General features: G+C 41.1%; 2 protein-coding genes across 2 annotated transcripts in view; one reads left to right on the top strand and one right to left on the bottom strand.

The window, feature by feature from the left end:
• Positions 1-971: 971 nt before the first annotated feature.
• LOC115810043 (putative ZDHHC-type palmitoyltransferase 6) lies at positions 972-5,630 on the bottom strand. Its single transcript, XM_030771945.1, has 10 exons — positions 5,416-5,630; positions 4,932-5,067; positions 4,455-4,565; positions 3,938-4,070; positions 2,996-3,174; positions 2,728-2,801; positions 2,436-2,598; positions 2,227-2,309; positions 1,940-2,130; positions 972-1,504 (listed from the first exon to the last, which is right to left on the bottom strand). Exons 1-10 carry the CDS (start codon positions 5,528-5,530, stop codon positions 1,040-1,042), a joined length of 1,650 nt encoding a protein of 549 aa, XP_030627805.1. The 5' UTR covers positions 5,531-5,630; the 3' UTR covers positions 972-1,039.
• Positions 5,631-7,332: 1,702 nt separating this feature from the next.
• Positions 7,333-17,851, top strand: part of wdfy4 (WDFY family member 4) — a 51,352-nt gene continuing 40,833 nt past the window's right edge. Inside the window, exons 1-11 of the mRNA XM_030772826.1 lie at positions 7,333-7,434; positions 8,524-8,763; positions 10,037-10,148; positions 10,774-10,880; positions 11,605-11,742; positions 12,334-12,523; positions 13,877-14,066; positions 14,813-14,973; positions 15,765-16,226; positions 16,623-16,724; positions 17,056-17,246. Coding sequence (XP_030628686.1) covers positions 7,414-7,434; positions 8,524-8,763; positions 10,037-10,148; positions 10,774-10,880; positions 11,605-11,742; positions 12,334-12,523; positions 13,877-14,066; positions 14,813-14,973; positions 15,765-16,226; positions 16,623-16,724; positions 17,056-17,246 — 1,914 coding nt within the window. The 5' untranslated portion in view covers positions 7,333-7,413. The remainder of the gene's footprint in view (positions 7,435-8,523; positions 8,764-10,036; positions 10,149-10,773; positions 10,881-11,604; positions 11,743-12,333; positions 12,524-13,876; positions 14,067-14,812; positions 14,974-15,764; positions 16,227-16,622; positions 16,725-17,055; positions 17,247-17,851) is intronic.

The raw sequence follows: 17,851 nt of genomic DNA on the forward strand, positions 1-17,851 counted from the left end.
GCAAAATCAATGGGGAAATTAGTAACAGAGCAAACACCAGGCTGCTGGAATGATTAATGACAAGGATCCAGCTTAAAAGCAAGGCTGGCCTTCCTGCACCGGGCCTATTATAACCCTAATGCAATCAGTCGGCATGACTGCACACTGCCGTCCAGAGCAGATCATACCAACCTCCGCATTCCCTTTAAATAATCTCCCTCTGAAACCAGATGTATTACAGCTGACAGTCAGTTAAATAAAATAAAACCCCTGGTAATGTACAGGTGAAAGGTATTAGCTTGTGTGAGGACTTCCTTTGCAGAATTGTCCTTTGTTATCGAAATATTACAGTAGTTATATGCATAAATACACAAAGAGTGGATTTGTGTAATTCAGCATCTAGAACAATTAATGCTGTGGGAATCATGAGTAACTCTTATTCATTCACATTTGGATATTTTAGCTAAATGGTTTTGTACCTAAATGTAGTTGTGAACATGAATATATGAACAATGGTTTTATTTTATTGAACATCTCTAACAAATAATGTCTCTAAGAAATGCAATGTCTCTTTATTTAAGACAACGATTTGTTTTATTTAAAAGTCTCATCGCACATAAACAATATATTACATTTTTTTTTTACAAGACATATACAAGTATACTGAAGTGAAATTCAAGTTTAATCAACCCCTGACAGAGGCAATGATTTCTCTCTTTTTTTTCCTCTTCTCTGTCTGAGCTCCTTTCTATGTGGACAAAAAAAAAACTGAATAAAAGATTTATGGTGTTTGCAGCAAAAGTCTTCTATGCAAAGAGCATGTTCATTACACAATAATCATTAAATATAATTAGTGACAAAGTGTGCTAAAAAAAAAAAAAAACAACCTTGGATAAAAACGATGGCTCGAGGGGATTTAATAACTTTTGTAATTAACTTCACAGTTGTAGCCACAGATAAAAACAGAATTAAAAGTATGAAATGAAAGTCCTGATTTTACAGCTCATATTACAAAGTCACTGTATGAAGCTGCTTCAAACATAAAACGAGCACTTTATCCTCATAGGTCTGTTAAGAGACTGCGCTTTTGGCCAACCCGTCTTTTCCCTTCGAGTAGAAAAGAAAGGACCGCGGTCCAGCGCTTCCTTCTGGAATGCTCTCTGGGTCGACATTGCTTGAAGTATGTGGTGGTTCCCATGGCGATGGCGTCGAACTGCTCCGTCAGCAGCCAGCTCTCCCAGGCCAGCGTCACGACGTTTAAGAGTGTCAGCAGCAAGACCCAGGGCTCTTTCCCCACAGCGACGCTCCACCCTGACCTCTCCAGCCCTGTCAGCTTTAGGTGGAGGTAACATCCGCCCGCGTAAATGAAGATGAGGTGGCCAACCAGCATGGCCATGATGAAGAGTACGAAGAGGCGGTGGTTGTCCCGTCCCACGCAGCGGTTCAGGAAGAGACAGTGGTGATCGTAGTCCTGAATGCACATGTCACACAAACGACAGTGCTTACAGTTGTCCACCTGGAAAATCTGAAAAGGGCAAAAGGTTTAAAACTACTACATAATTTTTTTTTTAGAGAGAAGACCATTTCCATCAATTTCTTTGGCTGGTTTCTAATTTAATGTTCTGTAACACTATGTAATCATTTTTAGAGCAGACAATTTCCATCAATTTCCCTGACTTCTAATTTACTGTTCTAGAAAACGATGTAATCATTTTTAGAGAAGACCATTTCCACCAATTTCCCTGGTTTTCATTCATTCACTGTTCCATCAAACGTTTGTATGCTACAGTTTACAGAGAATATTTCATCCGTATCTGACTACGGTCGGAGACAACAGAGAGCGTTCTTCAGCTGAAGATTTAAATCATCCAAAAACTATGACTTGGGACATATTGCGTTACAGCATCCGCCAGCCAGAACCCTCCTTCAATCCCAGAATGAAACAGAGGATCCTGCTCACCTCACAGTAGATACAAAAGCGATTGGGATTCTGGTTACCCTCCACCAGGTCCGCTATGCTGCCGAACCTGGGGTCTGAGTCGGCTTTCTGGAGCTGTCCCGGGTTCCGGGTCAGTACCGTCCAGAAGAGTCCCAGCAGTAGGGAGAAGTGGAGGACGGATACATGGAGAAGCGCATGGGCTGGCCAAATACGTGAAGGGTTAAGGGTACACTGTGCTCGCTCAGTTTGACAAACAAAACAGCTAGACACTAGCGTTACTCTAAACCGTTACGGTTTAAAAAGGATATTAAACAAAATTTTGACGTAAAAGCAGACTAAAGAATGAATTATGCCTGCAGTCAGGGTCCCCAAGTACACAGGATTTGGTAACCTGGAGAAAAGAAAAAAAAAAAGGGTCGATGAGATCATAAAGAAGGATGAAAACAAATAAATGACACGGATATAAAGTTCAGACTACACAGCTGATTTGATGAGAGTGGGAGTGTAAATGACTTACCTCTGATAGCTGCTCATTCTGTGATACTGAGACAAAGTGACTTTAGCCAGCCATGGGAAAAACAGACCACAGAATAGCCCTCCGTATTCTCCCAACGCAGCAGCGACCAGGAGGACCACAGCTCCACTCAGAGTGGGCATGAAGAGAGTCCAGTAAAACATTACTGCGACGCAGGGAGCATACACAGAACACACAGAATTATTTTTACTTATTATACACGACACATCAGTAACGCTGATTCACAGATAGTGTTATAACTAGTATTATAACTGAGAGGAAACTATATGACTACCATATGATTCTTTGGGTTTCTGATCAGGTGGTTTATTCATGAACTGGGATAAAATGTTAGTGAGTTGCTGATGTCTGAAGAAAAAGAAAAGATAAAACAGAAACACACAAGATAAAATATGGATAGCAAACAATTAAATTACTAGAAAAAAATCTGCATATTTTCTTTATTTACATATATATTCTACGTATCATTTTACACAGTAGTTTGTAAAATATATAAAATACACCGGACTACACAAAGAAATTGTCAGTGGTGTGAGACAGACCTAAAACTGGTTCCTCGACTACAGAGGTCCCAAGGCGTGAGGCCAGCGTTGTTTCTCACATGTAAGATGTGGAAACCCGCACTCTGCAGCAGCAGCCAACACACCTCGATCATGCCTTTCTCTGCAGCGACGTGTAGCGCTGTTGCCCCCTGCTGGTCAACTGCATCCACTGCACATCTCTGAGGACAGAACAGGAGACAGGGGAAGAAACATGTCAAAAAGATTGTGGAAAAAAGGAAAAAGGAAAAGAAAAAAACAACACAAGAGCAATCAGGTGATGTATGATTTTACTGCATGTGGGATGCTGTAGTTATAGCAGAACCGTGTTAATTTCAGAGACACAGTACGGACAGTGATGATTATTGGCTTTTAATAATGGGTTTACAGAGGCACGGCAGGTAAACTAATTAGCGTAATTCACCATAATCCCTGTCTGTCTCTTTTCACTGACACGAACAACTCAATGCCTCAGGAACATATAATCATCAAACCATTTAATGAAGCCATACCCAACCCTAAAAATGGAGAGTTGTCAATTTCATACGGGGGCCCTCAATATCAAATAGAGAAGACCCATCTGTGCATGTCTTGGGTTCTTTACGCCTTAAAAATACATGTCTGCTACATTTTTTTTTTTTTGACCCTTAATGTTCACAATCTTTCAACATCTACCAGATTTTCATCGGAAATGCAAACAAGTAGCGGGAAGTGCACTATTTGGATGACTTTTAATTCATGCAGAAAACACGCCAACATAAAATCACTCTGACATGAACAGAGTAATTTTGCATCTTCGTAAGTCACTCATTTTGGATGCTTTGAGAGCTATCACTTTAAACCGCTGATGACCAGCATTTAACATTTTCTTTAAACATCAGAACGTGTAACAAAGTATCAAACATACGATGTATTTAAGGAGGAACTAGGTCACATGGCACTCACGCTGTCTCGCAGCAGGTAACTGACGACATCCGTGTTCCCAGTGGAAGCTGCTATGTGCAGTGGAGTGATCCGGAAGTTATCAGTATCTGAGAACCGGAACATTCCTGTCTCCCATAGGTACTGTATGGCAATACTGACGAAGAATAACGCATCAGAAAAAAATGACACATACTGTAACACAAATGATAACATACTGTATTATATAATATCCATCAAACACTTCTCCAGCTGTCAAAGCACCCCCCCCCCCCAAATCATCTTAAATATGAATATGCAAATGTAATATTCTGAAATTTTGGTGCTGGTGTGCTTGTCCATAAATTAGAGGCTTATTTATATAAACATAACGATTCACATAAACCTTTTAAGAGCATCCTAAGAGTATTGACAGATTTGTTATCTGCACACACAGAACAGATATTAGTTACAGAATGACGAACAGGTACTTGCTACAGAATGTTCATTACAGTGAAAACATATCATGCACATAAAATGATGTCAAAATACGTCCACATACACACTTCCTCCACTGACAGCGTGGTGAAGAGCTGTCTTCCCTTGATGATCCATAGTACGTAAGTCAGCTCCGTGCTGCATCATTTTATGTATGATATTAATATTGCCATGCCTGTTACCAAGGAGACAGTGTTTAGAGTTTCTGAATTTGGCTATGTCCTCTTCCTTTCCTCAAATCTACATATCTCCTGGGTTAAAACACAGATGTAGGTGCTTAACATGAATATCATCCAGTCAGCTTAGTGGGAAATTAAAACAATCATGCTGGTACTTCTGATGCCAATGCTTTGGACAAAAAGCCCAATACTTCCAGTGTTACCCAACAAAAGTTATGCAAAGTCAGGATGTTTCCACGAGCCAACTTAAAAGTCCTCCTGCTCAGGACTATATAACATAACTGATTCGCAAAGCATAAAAATACTAAACAGTGGCAATGGCGACAGGGATGACAAACCACAGTAATGAGGCTGTCCTGTACCTGGATGCAAAATGGAAGGCAGTCTGCCCTGCATCACAGGGGATGTTAGGATCAGCTCCACTGTTCAGCAGAAGCTCCGCCACGGGACGGTTTCCATGGAGAGCAGCAAAATGGAGCGCAGTGAAGCCACCCCAGCCTGGACAAAGGGACAGTGGTTACAGGTATCAGATGCAGACAGTCTAGATCCAAGAGATCTTGGCTTAGAGTCCAGATACGTCATACGTTCTGGGTGTTTGGCCAGGACCAAGACAATGTGTGTGTGTGTGTGTCTCCTTGTGGGAACATGTTTTAAATCAAAAGAAATCATCATACGAAGACCTTTCATTTTACCTAGAGTGCAGTTGACTAAAAACAGAAAGTGCATTTGTTTAGCAAGGATCACGGCAAGCAACGATCCTTGTTTTTCTTCAGTCAGTCAAAGACAAACTCTCTCTCTCTCTCTCTCTGAAGTGATCGGATGTCCTTGCTAGTCTGACAAGCTTACCTTTTTGTTTCAAGACCGTTCGATCACTTTGTATAAGAAATGCAACTTGTTCGATGTTGCCCCTCTGAACTGATTCAAATATGCCACTTCCTCCTGATCCCGCGACAGGAGGCATGATGGCACCACAAGCGATGTTTTCCGTCGTTTGTCTAAATTCTGGCTTAGTCAAAGTAAAACAGATTACATGACGATGGAGTAAACGTCTTGCTAAATAATTACCGATAAATCTTGAAATACATTAAAACATCTGTATTAGACCGCGAGGCTACTGGTACATGTCAAACCCAATCCGCTTCGTAGAGTGGATTTTTTTTAGTAAACCCCGCCTTTAGCATTTGATTGGGTTAATCTAAGCATGTGACTGCTAGACACGGACCGTGCTGTGAAATCCGTCATCGTATCATGTGATGAAAATGGAGTTTAATCAAGAATTATACTGAGTTATAACGAATTAAACCTTGTGTAATGTGGACCTTATCGTATCAAAAGCAAAAAATAAATCGACTAGTTATTGTAAATAATAATTAAACCACGTAATGAAAGAACAGACATCTGTCTGATGTAGAAAATCTGTTAAAACTGATATTTCTGTATAGGCTGCGCTTAGCGTGTTTGAGATGAGCAAGTGGCCACAACACTATTTAAAGCAATGGGAGAATGCTGTTTAGTTTAAAAGCGATAACAATGCTTACAAATGAATATTTCTTAGTCTGCCACCGAAGATCTTTCTCATTCAGCTATTAATGTGCTAATGTGCTACAGTTATCACACAGTTAGATAGTATCTCGGGCAGGTTTGGAGGCGAGCCCAGGTTTTTTTTGTTGTTGTTGTTGTTTGTTTGGGTTTTTTTTTTGCGAGTCCAGCAGTTCTAACTGTAAATGGAGGTGTGGCTGACAAACGATAGGCTATGTCGCATATGTAATGTCGTACTCTTTGAAGGCGCTGGGAAAACGACAGTGGTGATTTCTAATTAATGGTTTGGCAATTTAACTCCGCTAATTCATGCAAACATTTAAAAACAGCTATTCAAATAATTTCTTCAATGATTAAACATAACGGATGCGACTACTACTACTACTACCAATAACAGCAACGATAATAACAACGATAACAACAAAGACAATAACAACAACAACATCAACAATCATCATCATCATCATCATCATCATAGCAGTGTGATTTGAATTTTTCAATACACGATAACTGTTTTCTAAAGGCTGCCTTCAATTAATTGTAGTTGTTTCTTGCGATGACAAACGCACCCTGTGTGTTCGCTTCATACACCACAAGATGTCGCAGCTGTCCAACAGAAACGGCTCAGTCAGGTATACTGGTAGGTATAAATAAAACATTTTGATTACATTGTGAATGCAAATGACAGACCCAATTTAAAGAAAATTAAAAAAAAAAAAAACAAGCAAACGAAAATATTTTCCTTTCCTCATTCAAAGTAGCCGAACTAACAACAGTATCCCAAGGACAATATTACATTTTAACATGTAGCACAGTATAAATATGGTATGTCATCTGATCACGTTTAATCTTCAGTAGCGCCGAAAAACAGTAATCGCTTAAATAACGGGTCATTTGTTGTTTGTGATTGGTAGTTTTTTGTTTGTCCACAGGAAGTAGATCTGATTGTAGGCTACACAGAGAAAGTTTAGCAGCCGTCCAGGTTATTCCCTCACTTCTAAATGATGTCAATACAGAGCGTTCCTCCCTGGTGTGAGAAGGATGAGATAGAGAGAGAGAGAAAAAAAAACACAGAAAGTCCTTCTCTTCTGCTTTTTTTTCTCTAGGAAGTAAAGCACATGACCTGACGCAGCTGATGTAAGAGTTTCTCATTGTGCAAAGTTCAGGCAGCCAGTACAGATTAGCCATCGGTGACAAATTAAGAGGCAGGTCGTAACAGACATGGTTTAGCTAGCGTCTCATTGCCTGTCTGGACATGGACAGAGAGAGGACTGCCCCCTCCTCTGAGCCTCAACCCAAATAGTGATGACTCCCACCAAACAACAGGTATGTGTCAGTTACTAAAAAAAACTTTTAGACCTCAGTCAGTACGTCTCATGTCACTTGTTTCAGTTTCTGAAGAAGTGATTCACTGGTCCGAAGTTTCTCGTTGCAGCAGCGTAGAGCTGAAGAACTGTTTAACATGGGTGGTATTTACACTGACTCCACTGAGAACTTGACCAGTGACATGTGCTCTTCACAATAATGTGCTAAACAAACCTGTTCTCCTCAGGCACGCGGACATACAGCCCAAAAAAGGGAGGTGTTTTGCCGTAAACAAGGAAAGTAGTTGTATCAGTGAGCTGAGGAACTGAAACGATAAAACGTGCACTTTTTGAACTTGGGATAAATTAGTTTAAAAAACTTTACTTTGTCAGTTACGTCTCCGTGGCATGATTTCATTTTTAACCATTTTAATCACATAAGAAACTTTTTTTTAAACCTAAAAAGAGAAAGAAAAGAATGAAGACGACACGTCCAACAAGTAAGTCTTTGTATCTCTAAAAATGGGATAGAAATTTCTGGTGAAATAATCATGTTCTTGGGCTGTTTGGCTGTTTGTAGTGATTGCAGTTTAGTGAATAAATGAATAAGTAACTGAACTGCAGACACGGACGTTTTCTTGGAATGCGAATTATCCCTGACTCCTTGAAGCAAAACAAGCGTGTTCTTTGACATCACAAGATCCCGGCAAAACTCAATATGCACAGCTGATTCTGCGTTGTGGGAGGAAGTTGTGAATTCCTTGCTTGCAGGAGCAAGTGTGGTCTTGAAAAAGGGTTGTGTCTCTCCCACTATAACTGAAATTCCATTGTTATACTACTATTATGATCTTGTTGGCATTGTTCTGTCCATGGCTAGGCGTGAAAAAGGTGCTAGGCGCTACTAAATGCAGACTTTGATTGAAATATGATCCAGGCCAGCTGTAGGGAAGTTCATTGCACGGTGCACAGGTTGTAATTGAGACAGTCACTTTCGTTACTGGGCTTGTATGATTCGGCCAGTCTGATGAAGTAGGCCAGGAATGTGCTGTGTGTTTTGCTTGATTCTAGTTACAGTAAGAGATTCCTTCATATAACTTTCTTTCGTGTGAAGGAGATTGACGGAGAAATGGAGAGAATTAATAAGGAAACAGGAGAACTGAGCAGTTCTGGCGAGTCGGGAGAGAGCTCTGAGCTGAAGACAGACAAGACTCTGGATGGAAAGATGGAGGAAATGTCTGCAGAATGTGGAAAACTGCTCAGAGAACAGCTCTGTGAGCTCGGCAAAAAGGTCCAGCTACCCCAAGACCTCAGAGATGAGTGCCTCTTCCAAGTTCTCCCTCTTTTCATTCAGGTAAGTACATTTGTGTTTTTGTGAAGGACTGATAGATAGACATACACACATAAACAGACAGACATAGACAGACAGACAGACAGATAGATAGATAGATAGATAGATAGACTATTGGGCCGGAAAGAAAAAAAAAAACAGCGTTTGGTAGAAATTTGGTGACGTCAGCAATTAAGGAAACAGTGTGTCCTAATTTTAAACACATTCATTCAGTTCATAGTCAGACGTAGCACTTCTTGCAACTTTGGTGAAACTTCAAAAGTTACATCAATCTTTTGAAATCTTCTGAAACAAAGGATTGTCCTATTAAGGAAAAATCTTGTATCCCCATTGAGAAAGGAATCCAGTTTTACATACAAAACAGGCTAACGGATGTGTAAACTGACAGCGTGAGAGATAAAAAAGAAAACAAAAGCTACCGCGTTTGATCTCTCACTCTGAACTCCAGTCTTCATATAGATGTATTTATCTTACTGATAGTTGCTTTGACAAAGCCTGAATGCTTTTTTTCAGACGCAATCACTTTTACTCAAGTCTTTAAGCTAAGGGGGGGGGGGTGCACGTGTGACTTACTAGCCCCACATTCTTCCAGGGATTTAACTAAAACACAGAGACTCATTCACAGTGCAGGCCCCGCTCATAGAGCACACACTGTGGAAAAAAAGATTTGTTCAGTTTCAAGAGGAAAGACATTCGCACCTTTTTTTTTTTTTTTTTTGCCAGAGAGAACAGGGAAGTGAAACGTCCATCTGTGTGTTTAATGGAACTAAAACAAACATCGTTTGCATTTTGCATCTGTTTCATTCTCTGTTCACAGAGATTTTGTTTACAAAGTAACCACATGTCACTATAACATCTATAATTTAAATGTTATTACTATGCATTCCCAGATAACATATCAACATAAAATCACTGTAACACATGGTGTAAACACGTTGGTGCGAATACCACTAACCATAATGATAAAATCAGCTCATTACAGTTTAATATGATGACTTGTTTACTCACTGACTGTCTTACCAAAGTACTACTGGCAACAACATGTAAATAAACAAGTATAAATATAAGTATAAAAGACACAAGATAAAATAGGACCCAAAAAAGAAAAAAATTAAAAAGCTTGTGTGTGTGTGTGTCTGTATGTGTATGTATGTGTGTGCGTGTGAGGGAATGTGTCTGTATTTATGTTTCTGTGTGTGTATTTGTTTGTGTTTCTGCATGCTAATGCAGATGGAAATATATCAATACAACTCTGTTTTATTATGTTCCCGATAAGGCATCTGAGAGCGGCTGTGTGACTGAAGATTTAAACCTGAAGGATTTGGCCTTATTAACTGTAGAGACCCTGGTGTTTCACATTCAGCAAAGATTGACAGAGAGACCAGCAGGTATGGTGCAGCCCAAGCGTAGCCCAACCGTATAGTGTTTCAGATCGGTGTCAGCAATGTGCAGCCAACCGGGCCCAAGAGGAGCCCAAGCGTATACTGTTTCAGATCACTGCCAGCGATGTGCAGGGGTTTGTTGCATGTGTGCCGCTTGTAATATCTTTTTTTTTTTTCGAGAGAAAACAAATCTGACAGAGAGTTAGGGGGCTGGATATAAGTACTTTCATGGGGAAGTGGAGCTATTTCTGTTTTTGGGTTTTTTCCCTCTTCGTTGTCATGTTGCCTGAATTTTGACTGTCTGTCGGCATGCCTGATGTTCTAACTGGTTTTACTATCCCGTATCTAAAATCCAGCTTTAAAATAACATTTCGTTTCCGTTCAGGAGAGGTTTCTGTTAAACTCAGTTATTTTAATTGAATTGTCTTCATACAAGCACAACTCAAAGCATGTAGAAATCTCTCAAATAAAAGACAAACATCTTTTGCTTTTGAGGGATTTTGTTAAAATGTGCAAAATGTGATTTTGTTAAAAAAAAAAAAAGTACACATAATATACTTAACCTACATAACTTGTAATTCTGACTTTGTTTTTTTGTTTTTTTTTAATAAAACAAAACAAAACAAAACAGAGGATGCCCGTCATGAGCTGGAGCAGTTTTTCCAGAGGTCTGAGGTGAACAGCTGTAAGGGATGGCTCTTGTTAAAAACGATGTCACTCCTGACTTGCCACGCTTCTGTAAGTGTTAAAATCCTTTACTTTCATCGTTCATGACGCTCTTCACGCGGAGCTGTCTTCTTTATCACTATTCTGGGGTATTTTTAGGATAACAGAAACTCTGATAAAGTGCTTTTAATATGTGGAGTTAACCCCAAACCAGGATGTCTGTTAGCCTCAAAGCAATGGTCAACACAGCCAAACTGTAGCTATTGTGTATGCAAGTATGTTTAAGCTTAAAGGAGCCCTGAGGGACAGCCACTACTTGGAACATGAATCCTCTAAACCTGAAAACAGGAAGGGAGATAATCTGAAAGTATTTCCAAATGTTTAGATTGAAATTGAGCCAGCACCTGGTGTTCATATCCAGAACATTTTATTTACGCCACCTTTTTTTGGAACAAACATCCATCAACACAATTCTAGGCATTTAATAAGTATTGACATTTGTTCTGATGCATGCGTCTTATGATTTGTCGTGTGGCACAATAATTTGACGTCTTATACCGAGCCTGGTTCTACACGAAGGACCACACTGTTGTATCTTTCTGTACCTGCGTCTCAAACGGACGCCCGTTGCTCTATCAGCCAATCGCATCTCCCTAAGTTCCTTTTTAGTTCTGTAAATTGAAACTTTTACTTACATTAGAGCAGTTACTGGATCTGGGTCATATTTCTCTTTTTTTTTGTTTGTTTGTTTGTTTGTTTGCTTGTTTGTTTGTTTGTTTTGTTTTCCTTTTGACAGGGCGTGAGTGCAGCGGGTGAGCCAAGCCTGTCCGCTGCGTTAGTGAAGTGCTTGTATCTGTTTGTTGCTCTGCCTTCTAGAATGGGCAAAAATGGAGGAGACAATGTCACATCCTCTTTTCAGGATATGCTAATTCAGGTACGTTAGACTGTACAGTTTACAGTCCTGTTTTTGTTACACTGTATTACATTTGGTGTCATGTGTCTAATTGTCCTTCTCAAATAAGAAGTGTGTGAATGCCTTTTCTAGCCGTTTTCATTTCTGACATTTGTGTACCCAAACACAAAGTGGGATGGGCTAGTTTAGGATATCTTGTTTGAGGAAGGTCTTTCCTAGCATAGCTGAAGCCATGTGTGTTTACACTATCAGACTAGTGGGTTAACATTGCCCTGAAGAAAAGTTTTATTCATTTCACTTGTGTTCAAAGTTGAAATAATCTAAAGCAGAACGTATTTGGTTTGTGACACGCTCTCATATAAAGTGTTACAGATTTCGTCTTATTTTTATGTTGCTGTTGTCTTGTTAGTCTTCTTATGATAAAATGAAGCATTTGAAGTTTAGAAAGCCTGAATTTTAAAATGTATTTTCAAATATTATTGTATCGCGACGTTTGCTGGAACAGAGGTTTCTAAACTATGCACAAATGTGTAACTACTATGCAAATACCCAGTTATTATTAGAATTCATAATATGAATGTAATATTACTGATGCCCATGTGTTTTCTTCAGGTAATCCTACAGCTGTGCAGACAGGTTAAGTTTGTGGAGGAGCTGGTCTCCACAGAGGAGTTCCAGTGTCTTATCATAGCGCTTACCTCCCTGTGGGACCAGTGTAGTTCGTCATGGCGACGGCAGGCCTCCTGCGTGCTCAGGGCCGTGTCTGCTGCTCAGGCTCCCAACACGGTGTCTGTTCTGCAAGGTGAGGCCGATGTACACACACACACACACACACACACACACACACACACACACAGCCTACCGGACCTCTGAGCAGCTTCCTTAGCTTAGTACTGCTGTATAACTGCAGCTTTCTCAGTAATGGCTCTGGATCATGATTTGTGTGTGTGTGTGTGTGTGTGTGTGTGTGTGTGTGTGTGTGTGTGTCTGTGTGTGTGCTAGCCATCTACACTGTCTGAATTCTTCACGCAGAGAGACTCAGTCTTTAAAGCTTTGTCCGTCTACGTGTTTCTATTCCCTCTTTCAGCATTTTGGCCTCAGCCTTATCTCTCTCAGCCATGTTTACAGATAAACATCTGACTTTTATATTTTCATATTAGAATAGAGTGATGATCTCCCACTCTGAACATACGTGATGTAAAAATCAATGTCGATGAAGGCCAATCAAATATCGTTGTCGTCATTTTGGTGTACAGTTGGTTTAGTTTCCGTAGCGACCGGCCGGAGGAGGAAAGGGAACTGTTGGTAAGCACATGATTTGAAGAGTGCGATTGCAGTCCAGACTCACATGATGCTAAGGGAGCCCGTTTGATTCACTCAACTGTTCCGCCGTGCTGATTACATAAATGTATTTTCGGCTTCGATTTGTTTTGGAGAGGAAAATACTGAAATTCTGAAGCCAGCACTGGTGCCAAAGACAATTAGGCAAACCATAAAGAAGAGATTGTCTATAAGATAACAGTTGGGACATGTTTATGTTAGGTTTAGTGAACTTTATGCTTTTACTAGTAGTGAGAGGAATGTCATGGGATATGTCGAAGTTTATCAGTAATGCTTTTGCGTTCTTGTTTTACAAGTAGAATTTTATAAGTAAAAATGATGTAATGGCCCCGTGTACTGACGCAGCCATACAAAAGCGTGCCCACAGGAGGAAGACAGAGGACTGTTTTCCTCAGTATCTGTTTCCACATATGATGTAGCGCTGTCAATGACTTTTCAGATAGTCCTTTACTCTCCTCAGGAGTCTGTCAGCTTTTATACATGTGAAGATGAGCTTAGTCATTTCAGTTAGTCGCTTCACCCCCTCTCCCAAGACCTTCTTCTATCCAGTGTGCCTTTACTTTTGTACGTCCCAGTATGACATAAACACGGCCACACACACTGATTGACACTACCAAATAGTTTGACCAGATTTGGTTATTGCTTTTAAAGGTTTTGGTTACTGGTAACTTATTGTAATTTCTTCTTATTTTAATAAGTTATCTTATTTTAATTCCTTAATTTCTTCCTTGTTTAATCTCTTCTCTTCTCTTCTCTTCTCTTCTCTTCTCTTCTCTTCTCTTCTCTTCTCTTCTCTTCTCTTCTCTTCCCTCAGCTAAGAAATGCATTAGGATCTGCATTCAGAATCTGCAGAAGATAGCCCTTCAGGTCCCGGGGCCCGTGTTGGCTGAAGTGGCTGTGAGTGTGTTCAGTTTTGTGAGGGATTCATACCCAAATAACCCAGCTCTTTTCGAGGAGTTTGAGAACCATGACGGCTACGCGGTCCTTCAAGCAATCATGTCCAGGTAACACTAAAGTCTAATGACAGAAAAGAATCAGATATAGCGAAATATTATGATGCTGGATCAGATTTTGAAATGCTAGTTGCACAATAACAAATTCAAATAAACATTAGATATGGATATAGATATACAGGGGTAATGTAATAGGATTTGAAGTTGGGACAGGAAATTCCCCGAACTTATCTACCGAGGCTGGAAGGGATGTTGCAACCAAATGTCTAGGGACTGTCTCTTCTCAACTCTGTCTCTCTCTCTCTCTCTCTCTCTCTCTCTCTCTCTCTCACTCTCACTCTCACTCTCTCTCTCTCACTCTCACTCTCACTCTCACTCTCTCTCTCTCTCTCTCTCTCTCTCTCTCTCTCTCTCTCTCTCTCCCGTTGCTAGTTCCTCTGCATTCCACTTGGTTTAATAATGAAGGAGCTCTTAACAAGATCAGCGGTTAAATGAACTCAAACATCATTAGTGCCCATGCTTGCTCTCTCTCTCTCTCTCTCTCTCTCTCTCTGTGACTCATCTCTTAGTCTGTTGCTCTCTCTAGACAAGCAAACATGAGGTTCAAAGCAGGACAAGATCTCTCGCATAGAGACGCGGTTTGTCCGCAGTATCACTGCTTTAGGATTGAGATATTTTCTTACCACTGCCGATTAAACACAACTGAGATGTTCGTTTTTGGTCTTTTAGCTGTTCTGTCTAATCCTCTCAGCACAAGTAGATGGAACAACAGTTTATTTATTTATTTATTTTTTTAGCTGTGAGAAGGATGTTACAGAGGAGAACTTACAGCCCGTGGAAGACCTTCTGGGCCTCATCGCGTCATTCACGCTGTTTGGCAAAGCTGAGTTGAAGGTGGCCATTTGTGTGAACAATCCCCAGCCCCCCGGCTTTAAATTCAACCCGGTCCTAACCGAAGGTACGCAAGGCAACGACCCCACCCAACGTACGCATGTGTGGACCCCCACTGCACACACACCGCTTCATGTTAACGGGAATCCAAAGGCAATTATGTCTAGAATGATGAAGTGCAGCCCAGCTCACTAACTAAGTTAAGACGTGCTACACTCATTCACCTCGTCCGTGTACCAATCGACCATTTATCACCAACGAGAAGACCTCACTCCAGAGAGAAAGAAACCTGGTCTTTTTTTTTTTCTTTCTGGTTTTTTTTTTGTAAAGACCTGATTTCATTTGGCCCTGATGTGATTTTAATCAAGGGTGAAATCCAATCCTATTATCTCTCACTCATGGATTTAGTTACTCCAAACATCAGTATGTTCTTGGCCGTAAAAGCCAAGCGCTTCTTTTCAATCTTGTGACAAAATTATCCATGGTTGTGCTACGAGTACATATGTCTACGCGATGTTGCTCCCTTTTATGAAAGCGATATAATCTGGTTTCAATCAATCTGCGTGAGCCTAACTTCGTTCAGTCTCTCCACTGTGTTTGTGTTGGGTTGTTTGTATTGTCATGGTCTCTAATTGACACTCTGACCTTGCCCGTGGTAGATTATTCAACATTCAAAAACGATACAGACTCATGATTGTCAGTCATTAAAAAATTGTTCAGCTGTTTGCCCTTAGTGGGGTTTTCATGGAAACTCTCATGGAAACTTTTTTTTTTTTTGTGGAATGTTATCTTTGAGGTTATGAACGAAGCCATACTCAAGCCTTTGATTCAGTACAGGACTCTCATTCTCCGTTCCAGGCTCCACCGTGAAAAATCTCTCCGCTTTCCGAATTCTCCAGTCTTCATTCCTCCGCTCAGACAACGCGCTGACCTGCTGTCAGATCCTCCACACGGTGCAGACCATCTGGTCCTGGGACAAGGCTAACTTCTTCTTGCTGGAGTGGACGTTACAGTCCCTGGCGCAGGTGGCCGAGTGCGCCTGGAAGAAACCCCCCGCCGTCCATCGCCTCTTCTTCGAGCTGCTGGAGACGGTGGTGTTTCAGCTGTCTTACATCCCTCACGAGACGCTGAAGAAGGTACAGGCCGTGTTTAAGCAGAGCCCGTCGGAGAACTTCAACGCGGTCGCCCTGGAATGCTTCTACAAGCTCGTGATTCGTAGCGGGCTCCTGTCGGAGGTGCTGAGCGACGGGGGGCTGATGGAGATGCTCCTGGGAGAGCTCAAGAGGAGGGCCAAGATTTTGAGGAAGGCTGGGATTACGGGTAAGAAAGAGTTAAGCCAGGGGATAACTGCAGTGGTGTGTTGGTGTGTACATGTGGCTGTATGTGGTCTCAGTTAACTTCTCCTTTCCCTAATCAAGAAGTCATATTTTGTATTCCAGCCTTTGGATTCTGGTGTGTAGGTGTGCACATGTTGGTGTGTGTGCTCTCTGTTGGTGTCTCTTGTACCTTATTTTGCTTCCCCTTTCCCTGATCAAAAAGTCATAGTTTTTTAATGTTGTTATGTAACACATGTCACAACATGTTTGCCAGTGTGGTTTGTTTCACATCAACCGCCCAGACGTCCCGGCCAGATAAACACATCTATGATGTAAACGAGCCAAGAGTCTACGATCGCTGACCTTGAGTGTCAAACTGAACTTGTCATTTTGTCATTAGAAAATAATAACCTGCCAAAAACGGAGGACTTTGAGAGGACCCTGACCTATAACATGCTGAAAGTGGTTGCGGCCCTGGCACTGCGGTCGATACGAAGTACAGGTAAAACAGACTGACTCCTACGTCACCACATTTACATTACAAAACAGCTACGCACTACGTGGTCCCATCCAGAAACACATTTACATAATCAAAGATTCCTTTAGGATCTGCATCCAGAATTGGCAGAAGATTGCCCTTCAGGGGTTAGCTAAACTTCAGAGTTAATGTTAATAATATTTAATGTAAATTAATAATATTAATAAACGTAATGTTTTTAATGCTAAGTTCCACTCAAATCAAGTAGTGTAAGGACGTTATCATTATTATTGTTATTATAAGTGTCTGTTGCTGTTGTATTCAGGTTATGTGTTTTCCTTGTCGTTTATGTCAGTGTCCATTAGAGACCTGGGAATGATTCCCTACATAAAGATCTTTCTGAACGACGAGCGTCTGCGTAGCCCTGCGCTGTGCATCCTGGAGCAGCTATCAGAGATTAACCCAGAGGAGTACATGAGCACCACAATAGGAGCACTCTGCTCCTCCACAGAGAATGAACTACAGCTTAAACAGGATCTCCTGCAGGTACTGCTCCGGGCGCTGTGTGCTTCTCTTTTTCTCTCTCCTCTTTCCTCTGTCTCTTCTGTCTCTCTCTCCTCTTTCATCTGTCTCTTCTGTCCCTCTCTTCTTTCATCTGTCTCCTCTGTCTCTCTCCTCTTTCATCTGTCTCCTCTGTCTCTCTCCTCTTTCATCTGTCTCCTCTGTCTCTCTCTCTTCTTTCATCTGTCTCTTCTGTCTCTCTCCTCTTTCATCTGTCTCCTCTGTCTCTCTCCTCTTTCATCTGTCTCCTCTGTCTCTCTCCTCTTTCATCTGTCTCTTCTGTCTCTCTCTCCTCTTTCATCTGTCTCTTCTGTCTCTCTCCTCTTTCATCTGTCTCTTCTGTCTCTCTCTCCTCTTTCATCTGTCTCTTCTGTCCCGTGCTCATGCTTGTTGTCTTTGTCCTGTGCTCTGTGTGCTATATGTTACTTTAGTCTCTCTTTCTCTCTCTCTCTCTCTCTCTCTCTCTCTCTCTCTCTCTCTCTCTCTCTCTCTCTCTCTCCCTCTCTCTGTCTCTCTCGTTTCTCTCTCTCTCTCTCTCTCTCTCTCTCTGTGTGTCTCTCTCTCTCTCTCTCTGTCTCTCTCTCTCTTTC

The sequence above is a fragment of the Chanos chanos genome, chromosome 4, assembly GCF_902362185.1.
Source record: "Chanos chanos chromosome 4, fChaCha1.1, whole genome shotgun sequence".
Classification (NCBI taxonomy): domain Eukaryota; kingdom Metazoa; phylum Chordata; class Actinopteri; order Gonorynchiformes; family Chanidae; genus Chanos; species Chanos chanos.